Raw genomic sequence first — 13,068 nt, 5'->3', positions numbered from 1 at the left:
ATGAATACTTTACAATGTGCCATGTATAAAAAAGAGATTAAGTAAAGCAATTAGTTTAATGTGTTTGGAGATATTATTAAAAAAAATAAAACTAAAAATAACCAACCAACATATAATTAAGGTCAACTGCAGATGGATCTCAACCTAAACATGATAGCTAAATTAAAATGAATTAAGCAAAAATTCTGTTAAAATTGTCATGGTTAACCTAACCTATGTGTATGTATTTTATCTATCGACAAAAACAAAAAAATTAAAATGAATTGTCACAGCAACTCATAATCTCAGACATACAAAAACTTTATTTATCGAAGAAAATGTTTACACAGAGAAAAACAAGGAGAGAGAGAAGCATAACAAGATACGTTTATACATGATAGAATGATTGTGCTAAATTTGCCCCCACATTGTGCGATCCATCTGAGACTGTATCTTCATTTCATGTGGCAACAATTTTGCATCTTCTTATTCATTCTTCATCTACCTGACAAGCTAAAATTCATTAAAAGAAACAACAAGAATTGTAAGAAATTTATGCTAAATGGATACAAATTTATAACAATAAGATCATAGATGGTGTTAATTAACAACAAGAATAATTTATTTCTTAAAAAACATAAAGTATATTTAAATAAAACAAAAAAAAAAAAAAGGAAAGCTGGTTAAGATGAAATGATGTGTGAAGCAAGAAATATTACAAAATATTACTTGTAAATACCTTTTTCATTGAAAAGTTTCTATTGCATGAGCAATATTAATTGTTGAATCTTTTTGACTTTCGATGCCCTTCACCTTCAACCATCCTCACAAACCATATAGGTTTTCTTGTTTTAAACACAACATAACCCATTGCAACACCAAATATTACTCCACATGCATACCCTACCAATACAGGTTTCCATCCAAATCCAATTTTAGATTCGGAATCATCTTCTTTTGATGCTATTGGTTGTTGCCAATTCCCGCTGTTACATTGTTTGAGCGGAAATCCGCATAGTCCTAGATTTCCTTCATATGAACTGGCGTCGAATGTGTTGAATTGCTTTCCTTCAGGTATAGGTCCTTCAAGTCGATTATGTGAAACTCGAAATACTTCCAGAAATGTCAAATCATTCAATTGCATGGGAATCCTTCCAACAAGAAGATTTGAAGAAAGGTCTAGTGATTCCAAATTGCTCAAATTCCCTAATGACGATTGAATATTACCTGTGAGTTGATTGTGAGACAAGTTGAGCAACTTAAGTGATTTAAGCTTTCCGATTGACTGTGGAATCTCCCCTGTGAATTTATTGCCCGATAAATCAATGGTTGTAAGAAGTGTTTGTATTTTCACTAACTCAATCACCAATCCTTTGAGTGTTAGACGCACAGAATAATCATAAGAAGAATTTGGTGCACTCATGTATTTCATAGTCACATCAACATTCACCATAGCTTTGAAATTATTGAAATACTCTGTAGGTAAAGGTCCGCTAAACATGTTATTGGAAAGATCGAACTTTCGTAGCTTTGAGAACGAAAAATTGGCAAAGGACTCTTTCACCAAACCATGGAGTTTGTTGGACTGTAGCACTAGAACTTGCAACTCCGGAAGAGTTTCCAAAAAATGAGGGAACGTGTCATCTATATTATTGTTTCCAAGATCTAAAATTTGCAAACGTTGACAGTTGGAGATGGACAGCGGAATTCTCCTTTCCAATTGATTGCCATTGAAGTTCAAATATGTCAAGCCGCTACCTACTGAAAATATTTCAGGAATGGTTCCATGTAAATTGTTCATGCCCAAATGCAATACTGAAAGTGCGCTGCTGAAATTTCTCGAACATTGTGGGATGGGGCCATTCAAACTATTATTTGACAAGTCGAGAATTTGGAGAGAGTTTAGCTTAAAAATTGAACATGGAATTGGGCCATTCAACTTGTTATTTCTCAAATCAATCTGCACAAATGAACCGTCATGGAATGGACCTAAATGACCGGTAAGCTGGTTATTCTTGAGGATTAAAGTGAACAACTGAGGTAGAGTAAACAGGGAAGGTGGTATTGTTGCATTTAATAAATTATTGGATAAATCGAGATCGAAAAGACTTGAAAGCCTGCCTACTTGGAAAGGGATGGGCCCTGTAAATTGATTATTTGATAAATATAAAAAATGAAGCTGTGAGAAGTTCACAAAATAATTAGGGATTTGACCACTGAATTTGTTGTTTTGGAAGCATAAAAAGTGAAGTTGTTTCAGGTTTTCAAACGATGAGGGAATCTGACCATTGAAATTGTTATAGGAAAGGTCAAGTGAAACGAGTTGCTCAAGATTCCCAAGTGAAAATGGAATTTGACCATTGAAATTGTTATGGGAAAGGTCAAGTGAAAAGAGTTGCTTCAGGTTCCCCAGTGACGATGGAATTTGACCATTAAAATTATTATGGGAAAGGTCTAGCTCAGTGAGTTGAGTCAGGTTACCTAACAATTCCAAATTTGAAACTCTATAGTTGCAAGAACTGAGACCCAAACTTTTCAATGACTTTAAATTACTGATAAAATCATTGTCTAAATATATTGGAATTTTTGTCTTGGAAAGATGCAAGGAGTGGAGGGAGTTACTCCAATTATGCGGAGGTAAGGAACCAGTGAGACCATCATTGCCCGCTAAATTCAGGGATTGGAGGTTTGGTAGTTGAAATATGTTGTTTGGAAGTTTCCCTTTCAATCCACAAAACGAGAGAAGGAGGTTTGATAAAGAAGAAGAGATATTCATTAAGGAACTAGGTTGGACAAAAGACATGTTTGCATAACTCAAGTCTACTTCTCTTAGCTTGGATAGATTTTGAACAAGCTTGTCAAAAGTCATTGCATCTAGTATCAGACTATTGTTCCCAAAAAGATCAAGCAGAGCCAATTCAGATAGATGACTGATATCTGGAAATTTCCCTTGCAAGGAGCATGTTCTAAGCTCGAGAGATGTCAAAGAAGAAGACAAATTCATCAAGGAACTAGGTGCAACCAAAGACAAGTCTACTTGACTCAAGTCCAATGCCTGTAAATTGGTTAGGTTTTGACCAAGCATGTTGAAAAAAGCGGTTTCTAGTGTGAAAGCATTGTAAGAGAGGTCAAGCTTTTGGAGATGACGAAGGAAGAAAAGACTATTATTAGAACGGGTGGTACCAGAGAACAAGCTAGCAGAAAGGTCAAGGCCAATTACATTACCTGTTTCCATGTCGCCAGTGACCCCATCCCACCAGCAACAATCTGTGCCTTCTTTCCAAGAATCTGTGAGGCAAGGAGAATACCAGGGCATGATCAAGGTTTTCTTGAATTGGAGCAAGGCAAGACTCTGGTCATGTTGGCAAAGCATTGGTGAAGAGGAGGAATTGGAGGAAAAAGATAAAGAAGAAAAAGCTTTGGAAATGCAAGTGAAACAAAAGACAGCAGAGAAAATGAGTAAGCCATAATAGTAATAGACGCCCCATTCTCTTGAAGTGGAAGAGGAAAGCTAAATTAGAAAGTTGAGATAAGAAAGATGTGTATGAGCATTGCTATTTATAATCCCGTGAATGAGACTATCAATCGGGCAAATTATACAATACTTCCGTGTTCTTTCACTCGCATAAATGTAGGACCCATTTTCCGCAATTTATGGAGGGCCCAATTTTATACGACTACGATGCAAGGAGCACTAAATTTAGTTCTCCTTCCTCATTTATAAGAGTATTTAGTTCTCCTACATTTTCCAATTTATGGAGGGCCTACCTTTCTAATTACCCAAGACACACGCCCTTTAGTTTTTACTCTTTCCTACCCTTGCTTCTTTTTTCCATGAAGACGAGGAATTCCAATATGAGGCTTGACTTGACTTGCCTATTTCAAACATCTAACCAATAAATTCATGGAAGCATTAGGTAAGTATTAGCTAAGCTAATTGTGAACTTGCTTTTGGGGGCAAAAAAAGTTCTTTAGCTACTAATATTGCTCTTCTATTTTCAAATGTAAATTAAGGAGACTTTACATGGCTTCAATTAAGAAATTAACTGACTACCACATTTCATTGGTAAATACTGACACTTTACTAACAACAAAGGATGCAAAAAGAATTAAAATTAAAATCAATATTTACCGATCAATTACTAATAGCAACTTTACCGATGGCGTCATTTCGTAAGTAAAGGTGGTGCTAAAGATTGGCGGCAATGTTAGGTACAAAGTATATACAAAACGATTGGTTGATAATTACTGATCAGGCTTAATTTCATTCACTATCCCTCAACTTTGAGGTTGTTTCATTACCATTATTCAACTTCAATTCGTATCACAAAAATACTCAAATTTCAATTAAATGTCACTAAAGTCCTTCTGGCCAAATTCTATTACCTTGGTAAAAAACTGATCTGAAACGCCTAGGTGAATTAGGCACAATAAAAAATATTTCTCTTAGCCATGTGGAGAGAACAATCTCTTTTATTATGGTTGAAACATTATTGATAACTCTTTCATTTCATTTTCTTTTTTTTTATCTTTGGACAAACCAAACACTCAATTTTTTTTTTATTATGTCTAATCAACCTAGGCATGTCCATATCAGCTTTTAGTTGGAATCCCAACAAAATTTGGCTAGAGGGACTTTAGGTGGTATTACATTGAAATTTAAGTATTTTTGTTAAGTTAAGAGATAATATGATGAAACAACCCTCAAAGTTGAGGGAAGGTGGGTAAAATTAAGCCTAATATTAGAAATAGTTGATAGAATAATCTATTTAGAAGTAAAACCTGCAAGTCAGGATTATACGGCAATGGAATTGAGTATGGCCTCTTTCCAATTGGAGAAGCATAATTTTTTTTTAATTTGTATCAGTATAATATCAACATTTATGATTAAAAAGACATGTAATGACTTGAGAATCCATCTAATTAAATGCTCGTGGAAATAAATGTCATAGAAATTAACTTTCTCTCATTATACGTAAAGAATGGTGTAGAAGAGGATAAAGAATAGAGTTAAGTCATCATTCAAATTAGAAATTGATTGATATGCCTAATAATCAAAGAAAATAAAAGTAGAAAAACATGTAGAATTTGGGATGCAATTACCACAAACGAACAAAGACTTATATGTCATTAATCACAGCTTGGTGGTAGGGGCGAAGACGTGGCCACAGTCCAGTTTAGATCGTGAATTGTCCTAGGACAGGCCCATATCAAACTTAGGACCAAATCGGGTCAATAGTTTTGGTCCTTGAACCAAGCCAGAACTGGTCTACGGAGACGGTTATGGTTCCTCCTTTCTTGAATTAGAATCGAAACTGGCTGATTCGAACTAATAGTTGTAATTCAATTTGAATTTTTTTTTTTTTTTGCATTTTTCCTAGATTACGTAGATGATTTTGAAAATCTTTAATTCATGGATCATTTTCAAATAAGCTACACAATAATTTCTATGTGTAGCCTTCGCAGTCCCTAAACATTTTTAAAGATATAATAAAATTTATTTATTTTTCATTAATTAATCTATGAAAACTTGTATTAATCTTTACAAATATTTATGAAAAATATTAAATAAGTGTAGTAATTTTTTTATTTTTTATTAATTAGCCTCCTCAAATTTTCTATTGGTCTTTAATAATTTATAATTTACATAATATGATTTAAATTAAAACATTAAAATTATTCAGTTAGCATTAAATATGTACAAAAGTTCAATTAAAAATTAATTATTCGAACTTTTATATTTACACATAAAAAATTTGATTGATAGTTATTATTTGATGAAAATTAAATATAAGTTAACCAAATAATTTCCTATTACATAATTTAAAATCAAATGGGATTTTTCTGTTTTTATTTTTACTGTCCCTCTCCATAGGTAAATATAAGTTTTTTTTCTTAATATTTCCTCTCAGTTTACTTTCCTCTATTTTACTTTAATTAAAAAAATATTTTATTTACGTATGTACAAATAGATAAAATTAATGATCTCAATTTTTATGCAAATTTTGAATTAATCAACTTAAATATATATTTAGTTTTGTATGATATATATTTTATTGTTTTACTAATCTCTAATTTTTCATGTCTTTTTAATTTTAACGACCCAATTTTAATAAATTTATTATTAATAAACTACAAATATCTAATTATACTATAAAAAAAAATTAATTATATAATTTGTTGCTTTAAAGATCTCATGACATATTATAGCTTCAAGATACTATATCTACAAAATTTATTATTAATACCCAATTTTGATAGTTTAAAGTTAGTTGCTTATCGAATTCTATAAATTAACATGTACATAAACATGATTGAAGAAATTGCTTATGATTATATTTGTTCATTTTTTAAATAAGATTAAAATTTGCGACTGATATTATTCATTTAATTTTGTAAATAAATATTGCTTCATCTTTATATTGAGTTTAGTTTAAAAAAAAAAAAATCTTTGTATTGAGTTTTTTAAATTTATAGATAATGCAGTGCTCATTTTATAATGAAAGAGGAAGAGGATTAATTTATAAAAAAAAAAAAAAAAAAAACTGTATATGCAACAGCATTTATTGGGATATTTTAATTTAAATTTTTTGAATAAGTACTGCTATTAATAGTAAATATTAAACTTATAAATATCCAAACTTATAAATTTATAATTATTGCTATTAATAAGTATGATGGTTAATTATATGGTTAAAATGATCCACCAACACAAGAGTCATGATTATTCTGGTCATTGGTCCATAAATTAACTATGACTTTGAACATATTAGTAAATATTAATCTTATGCATTATAGAACTGATTGCACCAAAACTAATTAAATCAATTCATTAATTATTTTTAGGTTTGTGATTAATTAAATTAATTTTTTGTAAAATTAATTTAATTAATTTGATTATATTAATTTAATTATAAGACATAAAATAAATATTTGATTATTATTTTTGCTAGTTATCAACTAAAAAGAGTTATAGGAAACTAGGTAACTCAAATAAGTTATCGAATCATGGGCAAGTTATCAATAGTTAAAGAACCAGTGCAAGGGAGTTATAGTAACTGCAGGACATGCGACGTGGGAAGTTGCTGGCTCCGGCACCTTCACAAGGTCAGTTAGGTGCTGCTATAAATGTATTCTACTATGTATGTTCAAGGCCCAACTAATTCAACAACAACAATAGACTCCAGCAGTCTATCTATTTTTAATTTTATATATCTTTTAATATTTTATTTATTTTTCAAGTCTTATACTTAAATTTCTAGCAATTAATATAGTTACTATTACTATTTAATCTGAAGTGAGATTTTTGGCGAAACTGCGTTCAATCTAGTCAGGTTTTCACAATTATTTAAAAGAATTGAGAGAAGTGCACAGTTGATACACTCAATATCTGGCACGCTCGCATTTTCTAAGCTTTAAGTAGGCTAAGTTGTCTTCCAAGCAAATAATTTTTGACATGTCCAGTGGAACCCATCTCCAATAGTGCCAAAACCTCATTGTACACTAATTGAGGGCCTGACTTCCTTTCATGGCGTTCAACCATGAGAGGAACTGGAACATTCAGGCATTCTGCAGTAAGACTTCCCTCCGTGTCCTGAGACTCGGCGATTTCTTTGCCAAGAATACTTTTGGTTTTCGAAGGCATGGTGTTGCCTGCAAAAAAACAAGAACAATAGTGTTTGTTATTTTTGAAAGATGCGTGAAACTAAGATCTAGTCCCACTTGGCGTACCAAAAAATATTTGCTAAATTTTCGCCAAGAACAGTGTTGATGCATGTCGAGATCAGACTTTGGTCCCACTAGGCATGCTAAAAATTATTTGCTAATTTTTAGCGAATAACAATGGTAATGTTTGTTGAGATGAGACTTTGGTCTCACTGAGCATGCAAAAAATTATTTGCTAATTTAATGAAGAACAGTGGTGATGTGTGTCGAGATTAGACTTTGGCCCCACTAGGCGTGCCAAAAATTATTTGCTAATTTTTCGAGAAAAATAGTGGTGCAGATTATTGTTTTGACACTGTGTGAGAATGAGTCCCACTAAGCGTGTCAAAAATTATTTCCTTTTAGAGAAGCAATTTGGCTGTCTCATAGCTTACTGTTGTGTGGACGTGCCAGATACTGAATATCACCTAGGATTGCGCTCTGACTTCTCGGATCAAATAATTATGGGAATTGACTCTACTGTATGCAGTTTCATCAATCTTACAAATAACAATTAATTAAAGGCAAGTGAACTACAATTGAATGTTTTGCATGCTTAAAAGGAAAGTACAAAGATTGAAATTAAATATAAGAACTTTGAAAAAATAAAAGACTGATAAAATAATGATAAAAGACTGCTAGAGTCTAATTGAGTTTTTATTATTTGATGTATTGGGAGGGTTTTCATATTGCGGCATATCTGACTCTTATAACTTTCTTTACAGGTATCCAGAAAACTCTGAAATACACTTTATCACATTTTGCAGCCACTTGTAGTCACCTGCCCACTAATTGAAACCGCTACCAATTCTCCTCTTTCAGATCACCAACCAATGACCACCAAATATTTAATTATTAATTATTTTAAGTCACAGATTAATTAAATTGATAAAATAAAATTAATTAAATAAATTTCATAAAAATTAATTTAATTAATTCTTAAGTCTAAAATTAACTAATAAATAAATTAATTATTTTTTGTATAAACAAAATGTTAGATGCTTTTGCCGACATTTGATTAATGAGTGTACAATGACAAGTTTGTAATTTAAAGGAAAGCGAGAAGAAGTTTAGAAAATTTAAAAGAAAAAAAAAGCATATAAGACGGGAAGGTGGAGCCTAGTGGCAATATCGCTACTAGCGACTGACAAACAAGGAGATCAATCCTTAGAAAGAACAATGAAAGTGACAGAATATTTTAAATAATAAACTTAGAGAATTCCGATTAAAAAAATCAATTTGGAGAATTAACAGGGAACATGTGCAGATTGGGTTCTCTATTTCAGGGCTAGGTTTCTAAGCACCCAATTGTCTTCAGTCGTACTGTTGTATGAGGATAGTTGTATGTTTTTTTATAGGAAAAAAAATTAGAGAACATCTATGTCTTCCTCAGAGTACTTCAATCACAGCACTACATCCATGGACAATTTCTTCATCTACCTTCCAATATTTTTAATTCCCTATGTGCTAAAAATGCACTTTGTTTCCAAGCTCCAAAACTTGCCACCATCTCCATATCTTTCCCTTGCTATCATAGGCCATCTTCACCTTCTCGAACGACCCCTCCACCGAAACTAAGACTAGATATGGTAGTTGGTAATAATTTTTTAAGCTGGTTTGCCATAGTTTTTGCCAAGATCTCTTATAGATCATATTACAAAGGGAAATAAGCCTCAAATCCCTTAAGAGTAGAAGGAACTCCTTTTTTTTTTTGGAATAAGAACCACAATAGTGTCATTTAGATGATTAGAAACTCTCCCCTTTCAAACTAGTACTGCCATTTATGAACCACTGCCTCACCAATAATATCCCAAAATTTCTGATAAAAAGGTTGGATTAAGCCCATAATGCCCGAGAGCCTTATCAAGATGCATTTGGAAAGCAACCTTTTTGTTTTTATCTCACTAGCAATTAAAAGGAGCAAGCAAATGGTCATTATCCAAAGCATTAACTCTGTGAGAAATCAAATTAATAACCTCCTCGTAAGACTCATTAGCAGCTGAAAAAAAGATTTGTAAAATAGTTAAAGACCACCTAACCCATACCTTCACATTTATTATCACAAACACCATCTCATCATCTTAAAAAGCAACAATTTGATTCGTATGTCTATGACTAGAAGCTTGAGCATGAAAAAAATGAGTATTGTTATCACCCTGTTGAAGCAAAAATGTCTTAGACTGTTACTTCCAATACATTTATTCCTAAGCAAGAATACTATTTATCTCATCCTTAAGAGAGAGTAAAGTCGCCTCATACTCATTATCAACATTACCTCTCACCCTTACCATCTCATTCTTGATATTGGCTATCTTCCTTTTAAAATCACCATTTAAATGGTTGCTCCGATTATAAAAATCTTGACAAAAACAGTGAAGGTGATGAAGAAAAGGACTAGAAGAATGAGCAGCCCAGCTATGTCCTACCACATCATGAATATTTGATTGCAATAACCAAGAATTCTCAAAACGGAATCAGCTATTCTTTATCAACCTGTGTCTAGATTCAAGCTCCAACAAAATAGGTGATTGATGAGAACCAGGAGCAATTACATTACTCAATTTACAATCAGGGAAAATATCTAGAAAACTTTGATTAACCAGAGCCTCGTCAAGCCTTTACTGCACCCAATGGTCAACCCCTCTACATTTTTCCCAAAGTAAATTAAAAACCATTAAAGGTAAATCAATCAAACTACAAGATTCAATAGCTTCCCTAAAACCATTAATGAGATTGATAGGATGGGCAGCACCCCTATGTCACGACCTGATTCCATAGGCCAGACTGACACTAGAACTTGGGCCAGCATAAAACTCTCGAAGCTCATAGTAAGCCTAATTATTTCTAAACCATACATAAGGCCCATAACAGTAGCCCAATTCCAAAAAAATAAACGGATAGAGTTTAGCCATAAATTAGACTATCCAACTGGGAGTAGTAACTCCCCTGACCTGTAACACATAATAGCAAAAATCTGGGAAGCTCAGCTCTCCAAACATTTGGGAGCTCAGCTCTCCAAACATTTGGGAGCTCAGCTTCCTCCATCCACAATGACAAATATCACATACATCCATACAATCTCGCACAAATAAGTTTACACTCCAGAAAATTAAGTTATTACAACTCCAAATAAAAATAATACAACTACTGGTACATGCAGAGTTCTAGAATTGAACAAAAGATAATAAAAGTAAAACTAAATTTTTTCTAGTTAAACCTACAGGAAAAGAAAGCAATTTAATCTTAATAAATTCACTTGTCACCTGAGAAAAAATAGTTGAACATGGGTGAGCGTTCGACTCATAGAGTAAGATATTGATTTTAAATATAATTTCTATAACTATCTAAATCTAATATATTTCTATGTATGAAATGCAGCATATTCACATAGTTTCAAACAATTCAAGCAATATTCACACAAAAGATAATTTGGAGCACGCACATACCCGTGTGTCACATCAATACATGTATGGGAGCTGATCCCCTATACAACTCTCTTAATCCAATACCTGCCAGCGAGGTCAATCCAAGCCGGATTTTCGCTTAATAATCCAAGTGCGGGGGTAAGCGAGATCAACTCAAAACCGTGCTCACTTCGACTTATCCATATATAAGGATTAGATCCCAGCGAGTCAAGTTTCAGCTACGACTACCTATCCTACTATATCCATATCAACACCATATTCACGCCAACATATACACACAACTCCAAATTACCTTAAGGCGACATCCACAAACAAGCTCATCAATAAATGTAGCAAAGGAACGTGCCTAACATGTAACTAATTAAATACTTACATATATATGAATACATGAGCATGCCTCAAATATAAATTAATAATATTGAAATTACAATTCAAATTACTATCAACTCACAGATTATCCCAAAGTCACTAGGATGGCTGAAAAGAAGAAGAAGGCTTAGTCGAATCACTTAAATAATTATATTTATGAATTATTAATAATAAAACAAAATAAAGGACTTAAAAAATTAAAGACACCCTAAATTTTATACCGTAAATCTTGTAGAGTTTCCCTTGTACCTAAAACTTACCCAACCTACAAAATAACTTAAAAACACTTCCAAATCCAAAGGCCTTAGGCCCACAACAACAATAACATATTGCCCCTCCTAGGCCTATCAAAATAATCAAAACTGACGTATTTACACTATTCAGTTATTAGGCTTAAAACCAATATTTTGCAAAAACTATTCAATCTAACCCCAAAAATTCTATAATTATGCCTTACAGTCCTTAACAATGCTATTATACTAATACAATTAAAATAATAATTTTATAGCTACTCACAAATATTTTATAAATTTTATTCTAAACTCAACCTTAGGTAAAATTGGGCATTTGGAGTTTGGGTCTACGTATGCCAATTATGACACCTGGAACACGTCCGGGGAGCCTGAAAATAGTGGAAAGCATTGTAATATTGACCCACTTCTAAAGTGGGTCTGGCAGCCCACGTGTCTGCTTAGAAATTATGGTATCGATCGTCAGTGAAATTTCTTTGAAACGAGAACATCTATGCGAAGCCTACAACATCAAGAATTAGAATATAATTTTTATTTAATTAAAAGGACTTTTTAAAAACTCGAAAAAGTCACTGGTAAGTTCATGAGACCTGCCGAATTTTCAGTGTTGAAAAAATTTCAAATTTGTGTGATTGTAAAGCTCTCTACGAGTAAAACGTGCTGATAGTCTTGGAATTTTAGTGTGGGTTCACGGTTTGGGAGAAATCTAGCTCAAAAATCAAAAAGGGCTAAAACTTCTCGGGCTCGATTCGCACAAACAACTTGATGAAAATTGATAAAATTAGTGTCTATGGAAAGCTCTCGAGGTGTAGAAGACAATGGGGACAAGACAAGGTTCAATTGGTAGCTAGAAAAATTCCAAAAATGGCAAGAGAAGTCAAAAAGGCGTGCATGAAGAGAGATGACTTTGGGCGTTTCTGGCCAGAAGGAGACGCGACGGCAGCGGGGAAGGCTTGTCGGTGGGGTGACGGCAAGGGAGTAAGGAGGGGGAAGTGGTGGCTAGCAGTGGGGAAGAGAGAGGAGAGAGAAAAAGAAGAGAGAAGGCAGAGGCCAAACGCGCGCGGGAGAAGAGAATGAGAAAAAGAAAAGGGCTGATTCTGTTTGATTCGGCCAATCCCATTCAAGACACCTGAAATTTAATGTTTGCTCTGCCCTGAGTTCCAAAATGATGTCCAAAAATTCTTAAAAAAATTACAAAAAACTCAGAAAAATTTATGGATTTCAAAAATATTTTCAAACTTACCATGTGGTCTTTCAATTAATTTTTAAAAATCATTAAAATTAATTATCTTGAAAAATAAAAAATTCAGTGTTAAAAATCCAAAAAATTCAAATTAAAT

At 32.9% G+C, this 13,068-nt stretch overlaps 1 protein-coding gene across 2 annotated transcripts; it reads right to left on the bottom strand.

Moving 5' to 3' along the window:
• Nucleotides 1–279: 279 nt before the first annotated feature.
• On the bottom strand, nt 280–3,492 carry LOC110634571 (receptor-like protein 9DC3). 2 transcript variants are annotated; one of them, XM_021783621.2, is made up of 2 exons: nt 719–3,492; nt 280–492 (listed from the first exon to the last, which is right to left on the bottom strand). In XM_021783621.2, exon 1 carries the CDS (start codon nt 3,350–3,352, stop codon nt 755–757), a length of 2,598 nt encoding a protein of 865 aa, XP_021639313.2. In that variant the 5' UTR covers nt 3,353–3,492; the 3' UTR covers nt 280–492; nt 719–754. The 2 variants fall into 2 exon arrangements, with proteins under 2 accessions (XP_021639313.2, XP_057989212.1); XM_058133229.1 differs by having other exon boundaries at nt 280–484.
• Between the last annotated feature and the right edge of the window lie 9,576 nt (nt 3,493–13,068).

Source organism: Hevea brasiliensis, chromosome 14 (assembly GCF_030052815.1).
Source record: "Hevea brasiliensis isolate MT/VB/25A 57/8 chromosome 14, ASM3005281v1, whole genome shotgun sequence".
Taxonomy (NCBI): Eukaryota; Viridiplantae; Streptophyta; class Magnoliopsida; order Malpighiales; family Euphorbiaceae; genus Hevea; species Hevea brasiliensis.
This window is presented reverse-complemented; position numbering and strand designations above follow the sequence as displayed.

Excerpts from the sequence above, each read along its gene's own strand:
- LOC110634571 (XM_021783621.2), bottom strand. The coding sequence starts at position 3,352 with ATGCTTTGCCAACATGACCAGAGTCTTGCCTTGCTCCAATTCAAGAAA.